The sequence below is a fragment of the Ctenopharyngodon idella genome, chromosome 16, assembly GCF_019924925.1.
Source record: "Ctenopharyngodon idella isolate HZGC_01 chromosome 16, HZGC01, whole genome shotgun sequence".
Classification (NCBI taxonomy): Eukaryota; Metazoa; Chordata; class Actinopteri; order Cypriniformes; family Xenocyprididae; genus Ctenopharyngodon; species Ctenopharyngodon idella.
The window spans coordinates 22,314,479-22,334,089 of NC_067235.1; the positions used below are offsets into that span (position 1 = coordinate 22,314,479).

Sequence of the window (19,611 nt, forward strand, 5' to 3'; positions counted from 1 at the left end):
TCCATACGTGCCGTTTTCACTGCATGTTACATGATCTGTGCTTTTTCTATGCCATATTGCCTAATCACATGGAATGCGGTGTCGGGCTGTGTCTCAAGACCTAATGAGCTGCCTACCTAGACAGCATTTTTAGGAATCATAGGTCCACGTACGATCGCCAGATATGTCACAGTTACAGGTGGTGCTAAAAATGTTGTCTGTCTAGTCCGCTGGCTAGGTTTTGAGACTTTGTGTTGTTTAGAAATATTTTTTATGACTGGTACCGAGATGTAGCCTGCAACATATTATTGTTTTAAATGTTTATGATGGTAATGATGAAATACTCTTTATAATGCAACAAATATTCATTGTGAATATTCTTACAACAATAATGATGACAATAAACATAATAATAATTACAAACTTTTGTAATCTCTGTTGTTGATTTGTATCTGTAGAGTGGGCTCTTTTGAGGGATACTGGACCACCAGATGTATTCCTAAATCTCTGCTGCTATCCTCATTATGGGCGTTATAGAGGAGACTGACGTAGAGCGTGAGTAACACTCTTGTCCACTTTGCTCACTATATACTTAATGTCAAGTAATTTAATAGTCCACACACCTGCACACAAGCACTTGTAAGCATCATGTCACACTTGTCTAGAGTTATATGTAATTCTAATGTAATGTCATTTATTCCTGTGATGGCCAAGCTTAACTTTCAGCAGCCATTACTCCAGTCTTCAGTGTCACATAAAAAAAAAAGTTATATTGCTCACTATTTTTGTGGAAACTGATCCATTTCTTTCAAGATTTTTTTTTTTTTGTAGCATAAATGTCTTTATTGTGACTTAATTAATTTAGTGCATCTTGCTGAAAAAAGGTAATATTTCTTTAAAAAATAAAAATCCTACTAATCCCTAAACTTTTGAATGTTAGTGTATTATTCGCATATTAGCTCAGCCCTAACAGACATGGAGAGGCAGACTGATAGATATATAAATGTCTTAACTGATGTCAAAAGCACCTGTTTTTCATTTAAAATGAACTCCCACATAAATCCAGTCATGGGCTTCTCTTATCCCATTAGTGTCTTTCAACACTGAATTCTTTAGGTTGGATTTGAAGCTAATTGCCCAATGAGTATGTTTAGGCAACATTTACTCTGTGCGCTGTAGGTAGATTAGAATAATCTAATCAGATGGGACTGTATGTGAAGATTAAGTATGGTTAAAATATCCAGATGTTGCAAAGTTTGTGTCAAGATATTCTGCATTGCAGATCTTCCCCTTTACATTGTACTCTCTATATTGTGAGTTTAGGAGCAGGAGTGAGTCATATCATGAGGCATCCATCATGTCCTCGATGCAGTACTTGTGACCTACTAGTGCATGACTCAGACAGAGCTAATTACACTAATCCCAATGATTAATTGATCTCCCACTCACAAGAGTTGTGTTTGTATAGGTGAAAAACAGTTAGGTCTGGTGTTGAAAGAATATGTTTGTGTAGGACTTTTGTATCTGGATTTATCACATAGTCTGAGATAGTAAGACTAATAAAAGTGATTTAAGGTCAGTTTGTCCATTGAGAAACAAACAGGCATAGTGGCAAAACAATGTGAAAAGATGTTCTTACTATTAAAAGGTTTGGAGTAAGATTTTTTTTTTAAAGAAATGAGTACTTTTATTAAACAAGGATGCAGTAATATGATCAAAAGTGAAATGCATTTCTAATGCTACAATATATTTTCATTACAAATAAATGCTGTTATTTTAAACTTTCTATTTAGAAACCTGAAAATAATTTATCACAGTTTCCACAAAAATGTGAAGCAGGACAACTGTTTTTAACATTGGTGATACTGTTTCTTAAGCACCAAATCTGCATATTATAATGATTTCTGGAGGATCATGTGACACTGAAGACTGGAGTAATGGCTGCTGATCCGGATTTGCCATCACAGGAATAAATTATATTAAATTGGAGAAGTTATATATATACAATCCTGAAAAATTGTATCATGGTTTCCACAACAATATTAAGCAGCACAACAAAGAAATATTTTGCTGTATTTTAGATCAACTACATGCAGCCTTGGTAAGCATAAGAGACTTTTTTCCAAAAACATGAAAAAATCTTAATAACCCCAAACTTTTGAACGGTAGTATATAATTGGCTGCATCCGAAATCACATACCCTCTTGGGTAGGTACTTATTTTGAATAATTACTTCACAACCGCTAAAAAAGTATGTTCTATGTAGTATGAATGAAATTCAGACATACTGTACTACATTCACCATGTTGTTATTGTCATGTGTCCCTAACGTCAGTTGCGTCGTTTCACTGCCATTCACAAATCCTGTCCTGTGGCCTCATGGGATAGTAAAGTGTCCATCTTATGCACATTTGCACAGTCTCGCTGGTAGTAGGACATCCAGGTACTTTGTGCCTACTGTTTTATGAGTATTATGAATTAGGACATATTTCTTTTGCCACATACTGTTTTCACCTACTATATAGTAGGTACGTATGTGATTTTGGATGCAGCCTCTGTGTTTGTGTACCAGTACACACATTTCAGAAATTTTCCATCCTGTTCTGTGTACATATTAATGTGTATGTTTTTACCCTATCAGAGGTGACCCTGGCTCTTTTGGATGCTGCCAATGACAGGGACCCGGTGGTGCAGGAACAGGTCAGGAAATCCATCTTGACACTGGGGAACCAGCAGCCTGATAAAGTCCTGTCCATGTGCCAGGACTACCTGCTCAAACACCCCAAGGTCAGCCAAAGATTCTCCTTAAAACATCTGAATCTGAGGTTTTCCAGAGAAATATTATGTTCTCTCTTCAAAATTTCATATGCTTTCCTCTTTCCTCTGTGAAGACTATTAGAATGGGTTAAATAGATTAATGCTGAATGTTGTTGGTTTTATATGTTCTAAAAAGCATCAGTTATCATAAGTTATCATGGATTCAGTCTTGTCTCTGTAACTTTAGATATGCTAATATTCAAAGGTTTGGGGTCAGTAAGATTTCTTTTAAAGCAATTAATACTTTTATTCAACAAGGATGCATTAAATTGATCAACTGAACAATAAAGTTATTTATAATGCTACATGAGATTTTAAATAAATGCTGTTCAATTGAACATTATATTAATCAAATAATCCTGAAAAATTGTATCATGGTTTCCACAAAAATATTAAGCAGCACAACAAATAAATGTTTTCTGAGCAGCAAATCAGCATGTTAGAACGATTTCTGAAGGATCATGTGACACTGAAGACTGGAGTAACAATGCTGAAAATTCAGCTTCTCTGCTTTTCTTAAAATATATTAAAATAAAGAACAATTACTTTAAATTGTAATACTATTTCACAATATTGCTGATTTTTGTATTAAATAAATGCAGCCTTGGTGAGCATAAGGGACTTCTCTCAAAAAATTAAAAAGTCTTACCAACCCCAAACTTTTGAATGGTGGTGAAATTGTTGTCAACCATTTTATGATAAAAATAGAGTAACAATGTCTTTAAATCAAGTACATTTTCTATTCTAGTCTTATTAGAGCAGAATCTGTATTTCTTGAGCAGATGTTTATAATGATAGCCAGGCTACTTTGACTTTCAAGCACACTTAACGTTACATTGCTGAGTTGGCCTGCTAACAGGAAGCAGAAAGTCTTTGTTGTCTCCGATGATGTGACAGATGTATTGTAATTCAGTGCGTCACGTTAAGTAGTCTCATGCCTTGTTTTCATGTTATGCAAACACATGATTCCTCTGTTTATGTGGTTAATTTTACTTCCCAAGGAACCTTTTGAGGTCAAATCGCATTTTGAAAACATTTCCCCATATAGAAAGGAAAAGGAAATGCATATCAGTAATAAACCATTTATCTGTAACCAGATCTCTTCCTTTTATTGATTTGTAAAGCTTAGGGTTGCAGGGTAGACCCACTGCTTACAGACATGGCTGTGTTGCTGTTGCCTGCCTCTGATTCGGCTCATGTCTGTTCTAATAGTTGAAACACCTGCTTTGTCAGAAATGAATACAGGATGTATGAGTTTGCTAATTTAAGACTCTGTGTTTTTACTGATTTAGTATTGTAATAGCATGTCTTTTACAGTATACTTCATTAGTACATGTGCATGAGCTTACTTGCAAGTCATCTTTGTCCTGTGTAGCTGGTGGTCGTGCACAGAATGGTGGTCTTGCAAACCATTGAGCTGGTGGTGAAGAGCAGGATTGATGACATCAGTTACCCCAAGATCAAGAGTGTCATACATCTGGCGTCAGATGAGATGACTAAATCAAAGGTGAGACTACTGATTTACACTACTGTTCAAAAGTTTGGGATCATTAAGATTTTTTTTTTTTTAAAGAAATTAATACTTTTGTTCAGCAAGGATGGATTACATTGATCAAAAGTGACAATAAATACATTTATAATGTTGCAAAAATATTATAAATAAATGCTGTTCTTTTGTGCTTTCTATTAATCAAAGAAAAAAGTCATATTTTCCAAAAAAATTTAAGCAGCACAACTGTTTTCATCATTGATAATGAGAAGAAATGTTTCTTGAGCACCAAATCTGCATATTATAAATGATGAAGGATCATGTGACACTGAAGACTGGAATAATGAAGCTGAAAATTTAGTTTTGCCATCACAGGAATAAATTACATTTCAAAATATATTCAAATAGAAAAGTTATTTTAAATTTTAATAATATTTCACAATATTACACTGTTTTTGATCAAATAAATGGAGCTTTGGTGAGCATAAGAGACTTCGGATACACTTTATTTTAAGGTGACGTAAATACATTGTAATTACTCAAATAAGTACTGAGTAATATAAATTAACTGCATGTACTTACTATAGAGTTATGGTTAGGGTTGGTTTAGGGTTAGTAACTTGTAATTATGCATAAGTTACTGTTATTACTATAGTAAGTATATATAGTAATGTGAAACTACGTCACCTTAAAATAAAGTTTTAATGGGACTTCTTTCAAAAACATTTAAAAAAATCTTACTGATCCCAAGCGTTTGAACACTGTGACTTAAAAATGAAAAGAACTGGTTTTGTTTTGAGTGTCTAACTTACCCCTTTCAGTGACATTTAGAAAAATAGTTATGTGACAGGTTACTCCTAAACCTGGTAAAATTGAGTATTAAAACAAAACAAATTGTCTTCTTCTGTACAGGAGGTCGTCTCAGACTGGCAGCAAGCAGCTAGTAATATACTGGTTGCTGTGGGAAACAAATATATTAATGACATCATGGAGGAGATACTCGGGAAGTTCCAGCCGGGAGTTTTGCCTCACTTCTTTGTGGTCCAAACACTGGCCAGTCTCTCGGATTCAAATGGTACATAACCTTAATCGAAACTCATGAAATTCATTAAAAGGTTTCTCTAGTGATGTCTTTCTTTTCTGAATCTAATTTCATTTGATTAATTTTCCAGAATTTTCAGTATAGGTGGATTTTTGAAGCTTTTATTTTAGTTTTTAACTAGAAAAATTATATGGAAGTTACAGTTTGACCTGCAAACTTTAGTCAGGAAGTTTGCAAATTATGTTAGATGATGCTTTGTTGCATTTGACAGTTGATCATTATTTTTTCAGATCCTCATTTTACTGAACCTTGTTTATTATTTATACCATCACATACATTTTTATTTTCACTTCCTGTAAAACTTTGTTTTAACATTACAGGTTTCATTGGAGTCAACACCAGTGTTTCCCAACCTATTTTGTCTTATGTAGTTTTGTAGCCACTTCATTTAGGCTCAGGCTTCCCCTCTGAGTCAGTTTACCACAAACAGCCTAAACTCCCCTTAAGCCTGACATTAATAAAAACAAAGTATCTCCATAATGTATATTTGGACATTTTGTTTAAGTCCTGCATTCTTGTTTATTATGTTTTTGACCTGTTTTGATATGTTTGACCTCTGCCCCACAGTATATGGAATGGTGCCTTTTCTCAATGCTATAATGGGAACCATGTTGCCCATGCTGGGCATGACCAAACAAGACAACATGAAATGGGTTTTCTCTTTCGGTAAGCTAAATTACAGGTTTGCAAAAAGTGTTACATTTTATGTGTCAGCTAAATTTATAAATGTGAATAAATGTATACACCACTCTAGAAACATTTCTTATTATTGTCAATAATAAGATAAATTTTGCTGCTTAATATTGTTATGGAAAAGTAATCTTTTTTCAGCATTCTTTGATAAGAATAGAAAGTTCAAATAATCAGTATTTATTTGAAATATAATTGTTTGATCAATGTAATGCACCCTTACTGAATAAAAGTAATAATTTCTTTCAAAAAAATTGTATTTTGTCTTTTACTTGTATGAAATGTTTTGATTCCTATTAAATGTTTGTTGTGATGTGGCTTCTCATGTTAACGTTTCCTTTTAGCTCTCTGCCGCTTTAGTGAGAGCATTCTAGAATATCTGGCCAACCTGGACAAGGCTCCAGACCCCACTGTGCGCAAAGACACCTTCTCCAGTGAGATTTACTCGGCCTACGACATCCTGTTCAACAGCTGGATCCAGAGCAGAGATTCCAAGGTACACTCAATGAGACGGAGCACACATCCAATTACAGCTAACTCACTTTTGAGACTAAAGAGGGACATGAACTTGTGCCAACTGGGTTCATTTCAGTTTTCTTTGGAATTGAAGCAGGGAAAAAACATGTGAGCCTGTGAAATAAATCTGCTTCTTTCAGAGAGGTGGATTTCTTTGTAATTGCTGAAGATTAGATTGTGTAGTTTTTTTGCCTTTACACATTTCATTTTTGTAGCACAGAAATGTACATTTTAAAAAATAACAGAGTCATTACAAAGCATGCATTTTATACCATGCTGTCATTAAAATACTTCTTGGTCACTGATCATCAAGATAACTTCTAAAATAAAATATTCATAAAGTGATTCTAAATAATTTTTTGTGCTTTTTTTTTTTTTTTTTGTCAAACTACCATAAACCTAATAATTTACTTCCACTCCTCATCCATTTTTTTTAGTCTGGTTTGGTTATTTGTTTGTTTCTGTTATCATCTGTTTCTGTTTCCGTGCTTGTGTTCAAATGATCTAGTGTGAGAGTGTGGATTCGTGTACATGTTTGTACCTGATTGTTCGTGTGTGTGTGTGTGTGTGTATTATTCTGCAGCTGCGTCTGACTGTTGCAGAGGCTCTTGGGTCAATGAGTCACCTGATGGCACATGATAAACTGGAAGAACAACTTCCCAAACTCCTTCCCACCATACTGAGCCTCTACAAGAAGAATGCAGAACACTACATCATCAGCAAGGTAAAGTCCTCCTTCATCTGTTTCATCTGATTCACAATTAGAGGAAATGTTTGGTGGCCGTTAATGGGTCAACCAGTTATTCAATCCAAGTTCACATACTTTTTTCACTCTAGACTGTGAATGTTTCTATAGTGTGTTCAATAAAGACAACTTATTTAAGCAGAATCAGATCAGATTTTATGACTGATCTATGAGGAGATCTAGGACTCTGTACTGCCTAATGTAGTCTAATGCTGTTTGTGTTTGTTCAGAGCTTGTGTCAGGTCCTGGAGGCCTCTGTGAATATGGGCAGTAGAGTTTTGGAGACACAGATTGATGGTCTGTTAGTTGCTCTGCACCAGCAGGTTAGTGTCTCTCTCACTCTCTCTTTATATGCACCACCTTTTTTTACAGACTTCTTCTAAATCTCTTGCTTAACTGCTTGTAATTGTGTTTTCATTTTGGTGAAACAGGTTTGAAGTTGCTTAACCACAGTATTGCATAGAGAGCAACCCAGGGCCATTTAACCGTTTAATATAATAGGAAGTGTCTACAGAAGTTCACCTCTTTGGCTTTGGAATTTGTTTTGATTTAATTTGAAATCAGATTGGAAAAGTTGTTTATTGACTGATGTTTAATTTAGACATTTATTTTTGAAATTTGAGCATTTTTGTTAAAATGTTTTTAATTCGTTTTAAACTTTACACCCTCTTTTTAATAATAATATTGACACCTCTCGAGGAAAGTGCAGAGGTGTTGTGTGCACTGTGTAAGCTTGATGGTTATTGTAGTTGGAGACTAAATGTGAGGATGCATTTAATCATCTCATTTGCACAAAAACAGATTTAAAGTAAATATGTTAAATAACACAAATGTACTTTATGTATTTAATCTCACTTTATTTGCCATTGTCTTGCTGCTGACCGTTTGATGATCCAATTCAACCATACAAATAAGCAAAACTGACTTTAGTTAAACATTTGTTTCATTTTTTTTTTTATTTTTTTTTTTTTATTGCTGTACCTTGTACTGTACAGGCGTGAATTTGCATTTCCTTCAGCCTGAGGCTATTTATTTCACTTTTGTGGAAAAGGGCCTTTACATTTGCCATGATTTGTTTGACACAACTTTTAAGTCCTTATTGTCAGTAGATTTACATTTAATTTTCCTTCCAGATATGTTCGCCTGTAGACTTCAACAACCCTCCAACTGTGAAAAATCACAACGAGGTCCTGCGATGCTTCAGTATCCTTGGTGGGTCTTTTTTAAACCTTTTTTTTTTTTTTTAGTTGCATGCAAATGTAAAATCATGGAAATCTGTTTTTTACTAGCCATGTGGTCATGAACTCAAGTGAAGGTTGTATTCTTAGTCAGCTGACTGCTGTTTGCCATATCCTTGTCATGTGCTGATGAAGTCTGAGCTGAGATTAAGTTAAAGTGTCAGACCAGCAGGCTCCTTCAATCAGTGAGAGGATATCGTACAGTTGTGTGCTTGGTGCTGATTTGAGGTGACATACACCAGCTGGATCTCTCTCCTCTCGCGTTTGTGTTTTGTCAAACAGATGCAAGGAGTCCAGGAGTTGTTCAGCGTTTTCTGTGTGTGCATGTCAATCATGATGTTTTAATCATTATTGTGTCTTTCAACTGTGAAAATAATAGGTGTTAGTGCTAGATCTCCACCGAAGCATAAAAGTACATAAATTAGAAAAAGAACTCCTTAAATTTATGAATCGTTACATGGACACATTTTTATTATTATTTTATTTTATTTTATTTTATTTTATTTTATAAAAATGACCCAGGTTTTTAACCAATTAATGTTCAACTTGGGTCCTAAAACAAAACCTGTCAAGAACCACTGGTCTAGATAATGTAGATGTTCACATGTCAGTAGAGACTTTATATGGGCTATTTATATATTAGATCATTTACCAGACATTAAAACCATACACCATTTACTAACATATATACATTTATACACAGGTTTTACTGGTTCATTTATTGGCACAGAACACAGTCAAAGTCTATGACGATAACTGAGGGTGAACTTGACATTTTATATTTTGCTGTTTTTGGTCCCAGCTAACACGTTCCCGGACCGTCTGATGGTATTTGTCCTCCAGAGGTTGGAAAACAGTAATGAGAGGAACAGAATGGGCTCACTGGCTGTTCTCAGACACCTCATCAACTCATCCCGTGAGTTTTAAACATGTGATCAAATACGTCAATGATTTCTTTCTCAACCAGACACTCTTACACAGATTGTCATACTTGGTTATGAAAGGCTCAGAATGTTTTGCTGAGATTGCCATGTACAGACCTGTATTTTTAAAACTCTACTCTGTCCGTTCAAGCCTCCACTATGGAAACCAAGAAGCTCCTAATTCTAGCCAGCATCAGGCAACCTCTGGCTGACCACAGCAATAAGGTACATAAATATAGTCTCTGAATGTGATATGTGACAAAACATGGGTGTTTCATCAACTTTAGGCAATTGTGCCCCTGTGAACCTTATAAAATAAACTCCTTTAATATACATTTGTCACACTAGTTTATTTAATTTGTCAACTAACATGCCCAACAGTGAATGTACATGCATTGTAAGAGAATTAGTTTTTTTTTTTTTTTTTTCTAAACTGTCATTAACATTAATGCAGCAGTGTCATTGTCACCGCATCTCAAGTTAAGTATTGTGTTTGATAGAATGGAAATGGTGGAAATGATTACAATTAAATTTTGCATAATTGAAATGACACCTATTAAAATATTCTGATCACAAGTGTTATTAACTTTATTTTTTCTTTCACACATCACAAATAATATATAATCTTCAGCATGTTCTTCACTGACAACTCTGTGAATACACTGATACCTTGGTTTGTCATTTGTCTTTGATACAAATGACAACTTTGGGATTTATGTACTTTTTGTAAAAGTTCATACAGTAAATAATTTTCACACTTCAGTAAATAATTTTCACACTTTTAAATATTGAAATATATAAATGTTTTCTTTCACTTATTAGATTATTTTTAGTTTTAAAAATGTAATGTTTTATTGTAGATTTTCATTTTTTGAAAGTCTGTAACACGGGCACACAGCGGTATAAAAAAGTAGCTAAAATGACACATACGAGTACTCAAATTTGAATTTTACATATAAATCTATGTGATCTATTTTTATGTATAATGTTCTTTTTTTCAGGGATAAATGTGCAGAAATTGTTTTAGGGCTTGTTCACACAGAATGCGTTTTTGCTTTGAAAAACGCAAGATGCGGGCAGTGGAATGGGGAAAAAACTCAAGGTCTTGAGACGTGCTTTTTAAAAGTTGAACTGTTTTTAACTTGAGCATCGAGTTTTTAGAACACCGTGTCATGCGTAAGATGCTGCGAAAGTCATTCATGTACGTCTAGCGTGCGTTTACGTAGAAAAACAATGGAAAAGTAGCGCATTGGAATGGAAAAACGCGTTCTGTGTGAACAGCCCCTTATACTGCTCATTTTGAGTGTTCAGAAGGGTCTTAATGATAGTGTTTACCTGTGCAGGTGAAGAAGAGAGTGGTGCAGGTGATCAGTGCGATGGCTCATCATGGTTACCTGGAGCTGGAGGGAGGAGACCTGCTCGTCCGCTTCATCATCCAGCACTGTGCTCTACCGGACACTTACCATGTACAAACAACATTTACTGGCTAGCACATTTTATTATCTTGCTGCAGATCAGCAGTGTCACATGACTGTAGCTGCAACTGAACTTTCTGCTCACTGATCACATTTTAACTTCTCTTTGATAAGTCTATAAATCTCCTTACTTGATTTCCCATGCATTGAATTGCAAAACTGTTGTTTCAGACCTCTTTAGCATTCAATTTAGCACAGTTCATAGTCCCTATTGTGTCATATGTCACCGCATACCTTAGTTTTTAAATATTTGCATTAGCTAGGGTGATTCCCTCAGTTTGTTCGCTTTGAACTCTTATTGACTTCAGCCCAGCCCTAGTTATGCTCGATTGTTTAGTGCAATATGGGTAATAAATTGCATTAAAATTCTTACAGCGAGGACAGCGACCACCAGACCCAGAGGAAGTGACTAATGAGGCTCTGCGTAGTATGTGTGATAACACACTACATCTTTTCACTACTACAGTGGGCCGCCTGACTGACGTGAGTACACACAATTGTACACCTTCCTCAAAAAAGTTAAAATGGTTTCCTTTGACACTTAAGTCATGGTTCTTTTTTCAAAATGTGCAATGTTCACGTTTGTTCTTGTTAATGTTCTGCAACATTTTGATTGACTGATATTGCATGTCATTTTATTCCCTTATAAGTGACTTGATAAATGTCATAAAGCTGTCATATCTCAGCCATCATTCTTAAGACTGTAAGGGGAGATGCCACTGAAGAATTTGACCTGATTTTGAGGACATGTGGGGACCAAATGTAGTAATTTAAAAATCAACCATCGGAAAACCAATACTGATCACCCACTGTTCTGAATATTAGGGGAAACATCAATGTCTGTGGTGGTGACAGTCTTGCTGCCACTAAATCAGACACACGCACATCTGCAATGCGTCTTACTATCTTAAAGACAACTCAATGAAACTCTTATATAGTGAGAGATGGGCTTTGCAGTCATTCAGCACAGTCCATCATCTTCACAGCCAAAGTCAGCAGCCTCAGCCCGGCACTGCCGCTTGTAAGAAAGAGTGTCTAGAGAAATATTAGATCTTTTTTTCCTGTGAGCTTCCCAACATCAACAGCAGGCCGTTGACAGGGATCTCTCCTCAGCAGACAGACGAAGACAGTTTATGTGCCGATGAGACTGTCTCCATTCCCTCTGCCAAAACACATTCGAATGATAACCAGGAAAATGTCAGATGATGTACACCTAGCCAGACTATTTTTAGATTTTTGTTGTCTTACTTGTTAACATGTTGTTTTAAAGTGCTGAATATACACTTTTATGAAATTTATTGTGAGGATTTATCAAGGTAGACTGATTTGTTTTAACATTTTATATATAATTAATGCAGTGATTAATATGTTTCAGCTGGCAACAAGTTATTTAACCCTAACTGATGCAGTGAGTAGCTTCTCATTTCTTAAACAACTATGTCAGAAGACATCCTGTGGTCATGGAAAAGATGTTATTCTGTTTCAGTAGGGTAAAATTATTGGCCTGCATCAAGCAAAGAAAACAACTAACGAGATTGCTGATTCTACTAAAATTGAGTACAATGCATTTTTAAAACCTGGAAGGATAGTGGTGAACCATCATTTTCAAGGACGAAATGTGGTCGAATTTTATTTATTTATTTATTTGTTTGTTGAATGATTGTGATCAGAGATCACTTAAACATTTAGTGAAATAAAATTATAAAAAAATCAGCAGTAGAACTCACAGCTGTTTAATAGTGAAAGTAAGAGCATTTCCACACGCACAATGCGAAGAGAACTCAAGGGATTGGTACTAAACAGCTGTGTAGCCTTCAGAAAACACTTATCAGTGAAGTTAATCGGGGGAAAAAGGCTTCAGTTTGCTATGGAGCATAAAGATTGGACTTTGAATCAATTGAAAAAGGTCATGTGGTCTGATGAGTCCAGATTTACCCTGTTTTAGAGTGATGGGCACATCAGGGTAAGAAGAGAGGCAAAAGAAATGATGCACGCATCATGCCTAGTGCCTACTGTACAAGTCAGGGGGGCTGGTGGTATAATATGGGGTTACTTTAGTTGGTCTGGTCTAGGTTCAGCAACATTATGTCAGCGAAGTACATGAATAATCAATGGTTTCCATCAATGGATTTTTCTTCCCTGATGGCATGGGCATATTCCAAGATGACAATGCCTGGATTCGTCATCAGGCTCAGATTGTAAAAGAATGGTTAAAGGAGCATGAGACATCATTTTTATACAAGGATTGGCCACCATAGAGTTCAGACCTTAACCCCATTGAGAATTTTTGGGATGTGCTGGAGAAAACTTTACACAGCGGTCCAAGCTTATCGAAATTATGCCACGGCCAATGCGTGCCGAAATCAAAGCAAAAGGTGGTTTAACTCAAGATATATAATAACTGATATCTTAAATATAAAAGAAAAATATCTTTTTATAGTATATTATATGCAATAAACATCCATTATTGTGTATCTTCAGTTAAAACATTGTGAGATATTAACATTTTGCCCTTTATCTCTCTACACTTTGTCTTTCGTTTACTGAATATAATGTCTGTACACCTGAATTGAGTGCATGTTATTTCTTGTGTAGGTTCTATGGCCGATGTTGCTTTGCTACCTGACCCCAAATCAGTATGCCAACGCCACCACCCCCTTGTGCAAGAGTTTAATTCTTCTGGCCAATAAGAAGCGAACAGCACAAGAACCCAACTTCATCATCGACTTCAATGCACAAGGTGTGGACACACACATATATACGATCATGATGTCACTGATGAGCTTAGTTCCAGACTAAAAGCTTTTCCAATGTCTGACCTAAAGAAACCCTTGAATCACACTTTGTCTCCTCGGCAGTGCGGCAAATCCAGCAGCCACCATTAAATCTTTTTTTTTTTTTCGTTGTTGGACTGAAACTAAATTGCACTTGCAGACACTTTGTTTTCATTGCAAGTCGTTTGCTTTGCCTGTTGAGTCTGTTTCTAATTAGTCAAATGAAAAGTGGTATTTATCAACTGAATAAAGTTTTTTGGGCAGAGGGTAATTGTTTCTTATGCTGACAGAGATTAAATTGAACTCTAGTAGGACAAATAAGTCCCAGGTTCAGTGATTATTTATTCGTTAATTGTAATGCTTTTGGATCATGTGCTTACTAATGGGTTACCCTTGTCTGCCCTCCCCCTCTCACTGTCTTGCTCTGTTTCTTTCCTCTTCCTGCAGGTTCTAGTCTTCCCTCGCAATATATCCTGTTGATAAGGCTTTTGGTAAGTGTCGAATTCCCAGTGGTTTTTTTTTTTTTTTAAATCAATCATTATCAGTTTCAGCTGGGTAACGAATAAGGTAAACAGTGAATTTTATGTTTTATTTTCACGTGCCTACAAATTTTTTTTTTTTTTTTGTATAATGACCATCAAACCTGACATTTCACCATTCAACTTTCATAAAATACTGTTCAAAAGTTTGTGGCCAGTTTTTTATTATTGAAAGAAATTAATACTTTTAATCAGCAGGAATGCATAAAATTGATCAAAAGTGACAAAAAAGACATAAATGCTGTTCTTTTGATCTGACCCCAAACTTTTCAACAACAGTGTTTCTAAACATGATACTCGTATACATAATATTGGTGTCAAGCTAACAATGTCCATTTTTTGAGTCTCTGTTTCTCCTGATACACTCCTTTGGATCACGATGTCATTTAGTTGCTGCATAATGCAGACATCTAAAATGAGTATGTTTTATATTTCCTAAGGTGAATGCCTCGTTCCCGTTTCGATGCAGGGGACATGGTGCTCCCTCCCTGAGTCTGCTCAGCGCTATCAGCCCTAACATTCACCCTAAAGCAGAGCCACTGTGGGAAAATGAGATTCCAAAGCTGCTCAGTTATCTTGAAGGTTTGTTAAAATATACAACAGTGATGTAGAGGATTAGGTACAGCACTATTCCTCACAAGGCCACCAGACCTACTGGTCATAACATCCGCCTGCACACTTCAATGTTTCACCAAGTTTTCAAAAGTCATCTTTGAAACTGGTGTTGGACATGATAAATCATGAGAAATGGTGTGATTTATCAAAGAATCCATTTAGTATGATTGTGTTGGTGCTAATACATTGCTATATCAGATATGTACAATAACAATTGCAGAAAAAATAACATTATTCTATCCAGAAATTAATTTTAATAGTACACTGAGTTTAAATTATAGACCTCGTTTAATGTGTTAATTTCATCCTTACATCCATATAATATAATATATTGTTAGTACCTAATTTCAATGAATAAATACATAGATCCACAAGCAAAGCTTGTGTGCCTTGATGGTCCGGTGGTAGAACTTTTGTTGAGCGTGTTTTGGGTTCTAATCCGCCCTCGTATAGTTTATTTTTAATTTTTTGTCTCATTAAAACCAAAGATGTCCAGCAGTGATTGTATATCAAGAGCAGGGACACATTTGTTTGCATCTTGTTTTATGATTTAACGTCACCGGAACTTCTGGAATGAATAGAGAGTTTCCGCAGTGGCATTAGACTGTGACACAAGCCACCAGAGAATACGCGAGATGTTTCAAAAAGTGGTGGGGACAATATCAACCCTGGCAAACCCTGGTTTAGACATGTCCCACCCATCCCACAAGCAAATTATGTCTTTGCCAGTAACTGAAACTTTACAGGTTCACTCTGTCTCGCTCTGTCAGTTTTTAGTCGAAGGAGAGGTTCTTGAATCATCTGCTAAGATGAGGTTTCAGTGAAACCTCTCAAGTGTCTCCCAAAACCACCTGTCCTTAGAGACTCACAAGACAACCAGATGTTTCCAAGATACAGCCAAAATTATATTTAAATATGAAAACTCATATTTTACATTCCGTGACTCTTCCAAGATAGTTACATGGTGTAGCTTTAAAGACTCATATTGGGTATCCCATTATCTTTGACTTTTTCCAGAGCGTGGTTTGAATGGATCTCTGACTGAATTTTGTGTTTTTCTATGTCTTCTAACCAGAATCAACAGAAGAATCTCTGGACAAAAAGAAATGGGAAGAAAGTTTACTTAAGGTCTGTCGTAATGTGTATGAATTCAAAAATTATATATTGGAAAGAAAAGCTTGCAATATTAAAAAAAAAAAAAATGTTATCAAGAAATCTATAGGACTAAAGTAAAAGTTAAGCATTGGCAAGATAACATGCAAACATCCTAATGGCCAAAGTTGTTGATGGTGATTAATCAGACATTGCTTTCTGATTGTGATGAAGTTCCTGTCTAAAACTGTGGCAGCCATTGACGACAGCCAGTGGACCGGTCAGCTTGCAGTAGAAGCCACACGATACCTGCCCACCTACAACAACTCACTGGAGGAGAAGGTCAGTTTAGAAATCCATCTGTGCCTCTCATATTAAAAAAAACAATAAAGCTTTAGTATCACAGAAAAGGATCAATCCAAGTCCAATAGCTGTTTCTATTGTCATTATTTTACATTTTACATCTTCCGGAAGCCAGTTGTTATAGTTTATAAAGTTATAAATATGGATTTTTTTCTTACAAAAATGCATCGCTTTGCTTCAGAAGGCCTTTATTAACCCCCTTGTGCCGTATCGATTACTTTTATGATTGATGGATGTGCTTTTTTGGGCTTCAAAATCTATGGTACCATTCACTCCCATTATAAAGCTTGGAAGAGCCAGGATATTTTTTTTAATATAACTCTGATTGTGTTTGGCTGAAAAAGAAAGTCATATACACCTAGGATGGCTTGAGGGTAAGTAAATTATGGGATAATTTTCATATTTGGGTGAAGTAACCCTTTAAGTAATCATTCGTTAAAGAACTATATGAGTGAACAGTTTCCTGGTATTGATGCATTGAATGCTCTCTGTGTAAATTTCGAATAAATATAAATATGTATAAAACAGCAATTCAAGAACATGGTTCTCAGCTTGTTTGGATGTATAGCCTACTAATGAATGTCCCATGTAGTTCCCCCAAACAAAATATGTATTGCAATGTATATTTTACTTTTAATTCATTTCCTGCATTCTTTTGATAAACTCTTCTTTCTCTCTCCTTCTTATCAGAGTTTTTTGTATAGGTGTGTCGGTGTGATTCTCCAGCAGTGCTATAATAAAGAGTTGGTCAGGAAACAGCTGCAGGAGATCCTGATCAGCACTCGTCACAACGATGCAATCGAAAGAACGGTACACTGCTCTTAGCGCTTGTACACTGAGCACTTATCAGTTCACTTCTGACTTATGAATTAAGAGAGAGTTTATGTGCTGACAGTCAAACTGCTTGCTCAAGCACAATGTTCAGACAGCACACTAAAACCCTCTCTGGGGAATTATGTATCTTAATTCATCCCTTTTACCACACTGTCACAAAAAATATTAAAGCTAAGCCAAATATTATAGGGGGAAAAAAAAGTCTAAAGCTAGTTGCTAATTGACTACCGGTAAATAAAACGAAGCATTTACAAACATTATAAACATTCTAAATATGTGTTTTAGTTCCCCTTACTCCACAACAAATCCTTTTTAATTGAATGGTATTCAGAACAGAACAGTATAAAACAAACATGAATTATAGTGTCATTCATTATAAGCAACACTTATTATAATCACTAAGCCTAAACAAATTTCAAATGTTTTTGCGTGATTGACAGTAATTCCATTATATGGAATATACTTTGGAATATAAGTTGCAGCATGTTTCAGATGATAAAAAAAAACAAAAAAACATGACTTCTGGAAAATACGGTAGTCCATACAGTAGTCCATTGGTGGTTGACCAGTCAACCATTTTGACTCATACCTGTATCCAAATTTAAGTCATTCTTCTGCTGTCTATTGTGTGCTATCAGTTATCATTAAGAACACAGATCCCATATAATTTCTAATCGTAGATGGGTATAGAATTGATGCAAATGTTCCACAGTTTGGATATCTGAGTAATTGACTACCAGTAAATAGAACAATTATTTAAAGGTTTTTGCAGTTATTTAAAAGCTGCTAATTAAGAATTATGGTGGTAACAGGCAGTAATTGGTTTGCAGGGTGTTGCCATGGGAATCGGGCTGTGTGCCAGCAGCCATCTCGAAGGCACTCTGGAAAAACTGGAGGAATTTGGGAAGTCTGACGCCTTCAGGAAAGCCTCAGGGATATTTGGTCTTCTCAAAGTAGGGCGAGTTTCATTGTACTTATCACATAATGCCAGTTAAAAATATCTTCTTTTGATTCCCAAATCAGTTAAAAACTGTAACATTTAAATTTAGTTTGAAATGGTTATGTTTTGCTATACTATTTTTTTTTTAAATAATAATAATTGTGAAATTTAAGAGTGCACAGTGGTCCATAATGCAAAGGTTAAGTAGTAAAATTATAATTATATTAGGTTTATAAAGTGCTTCAGAAACCGTATTTCACACGTGTATCTTGTTGTTACTTTTCTTGTCATTCAGGATAAAAACGATGTTGATGTGGAGAAAATGAAAAGCACTCTAATTTTGTGTTACGGCTATGTTGCGTTGCACGCTCCAGAAGATCAGCTCCTCACTCGCATCGATAGTGACATTCTCCAAAACATCTCCAAGAACTTCAATACCAAGGTAAAACAGATGGGGCTCAACTGTAGCACCATAATATTGTTTGTCTGCTGCATAAAAAGACTTTTTGTGGTTTGAAAATAGAGCAGTTTTATTTGTAGTATTAGTGAGTATTTGCAGCCAATGGGATTTCTAAACTGGTAATTCTAAAATGTTATTTATTCCTCTGAAGCTAAATGTAGAGTTTTGTGGTTTTTGGGTTATAGTCAGTTTTATAGTCATCATTAACTTCTGGGAAAATGAACCAAAAATATTGATGACTCAACTTGCATTTGCATTGGTTGTTTATTGGAGGTTTTTGGAAAACAATTAATTTTCATGCCTCTGTAGCTCTATTATGTTAGATGAACAGCTAATTTATTTGATCAGAATTAATACATTAATCATTTCTCATTGTTTGTTACAGCAGTGAGGCACAAAACTGAAAAATGTGTTGCTGCTGTGAGGTGTTTTGCTAAAGAAGTCCTCTGAATGTCCTAGTATATTGTTGACAAGATTCAGTTGGTTGCTTTTGAGGCTGCAGTTATGACAGTTTGATTTAAACGATTTTTAATGACAAGGATCATTAATTCAGTGCTGAATCGTATCTCATCCACATTCATAATGTAATTGTGTGAATTAAAATAATTTCACTGTTTGGGAAACATGTAACTCATTTTGTTTTAACATTCTGCAATTTGAATATCAAAGTTTTTAAATAAAATGGATTATCTTTCATGTTTGTGAATTACATTGGATCATTACTTTTATTGTTGTACAGGTTCTGGGAATTAAAGTAGAGACCAAGGTACCGTGAAGGGAAGCGATCATGAGGACCTTCTCTCACCTCTGACCTTTAAACTTTAACTCACTTTCTCTTGATGCTGCAATCAAAGACTTTACAGTATAACCTTTTGAGCTTCTCAAAAAAAGCTATCTCTTTATGACACTCTCTATGAGACTGAGTTTAAAAAAATGTTTACGCTGGGCCTTCACTAGCGGGTTGAAAGGTGGTGACGATTTTATGGAGGCCCCTCAATTTTTAACCGAGGGGGACAATCC

General features: G+C 35.4%; 1 protein-coding gene across 3 annotated transcripts in view; it reads left to right on the forward strand.

Moving 5' to 3' along the window:
- mroh1 (maestro heat-like repeat family member 1) overlaps positions 1–19,611 on the forward strand; it is a 37,311-nt gene that overhangs the window by 486 nt on the left and 17,214 nt on the right. For 2 of the 3 annotated variants that reach the window (XM_051865008.1, XM_051865009.1), the window contains 22 exons: positions 438–534; positions 2,621–2,766; positions 4,172–4,303; positions 5,198–5,360; positions 5,955–6,053; positions 6,422–6,573; positions 7,177–7,317; positions 7,569–7,661; positions 8,472–8,550; positions 9,379–9,492; positions 9,651–9,724; positions 10,843–10,965; positions 11,350–11,457; positions 13,570–13,714; positions 14,196–14,239; positions 14,728–14,869; positions 15,978–16,030; positions 16,229–16,336; positions 17,048–17,167; positions 18,022–18,144; positions 18,427–18,573; positions 19,331–19,357. In XM_051865008.1, coding sequence (XP_051720968.1) covers positions 504–534; positions 2,621–2,766; positions 4,172–4,303; positions 5,198–5,360; positions 5,955–6,053; positions 6,422–6,573; positions 7,177–7,317; positions 7,569–7,661; positions 8,472–8,550; positions 9,379–9,492; positions 9,651–9,724; positions 10,843–10,965; positions 11,350–11,457; positions 13,570–13,714; positions 14,196–14,239; positions 14,728–14,869; positions 15,978–16,030; positions 16,229–16,336; positions 17,048–17,167; positions 18,022–18,144; positions 18,427–18,573; positions 19,331–19,357 — 2,364 coding nt within the window. In that variant the 5' untranslated portion in view covers positions 438–503. The remainder of the gene's footprint in view (positions 1–437; positions 535–2,620; positions 2,767–4,171; positions 4,304–5,197; positions 5,361–5,954; positions 6,054–6,421; positions 6,574–7,176; positions 7,318–7,568; positions 7,662–8,471; positions 8,551–9,378; positions 9,493–9,650; positions 9,725–10,842; positions 10,966–11,349; positions 11,458–13,569; positions 13,715–14,195; positions 14,240–14,727; positions 14,870–15,977; positions 16,031–16,228; positions 16,337–17,047; positions 17,168–18,021; positions 18,145–18,426; positions 18,574–19,330; positions 19,358–19,611) is intronic. The other variant, XM_051865010.1, reaches the window with a different exon arrangement.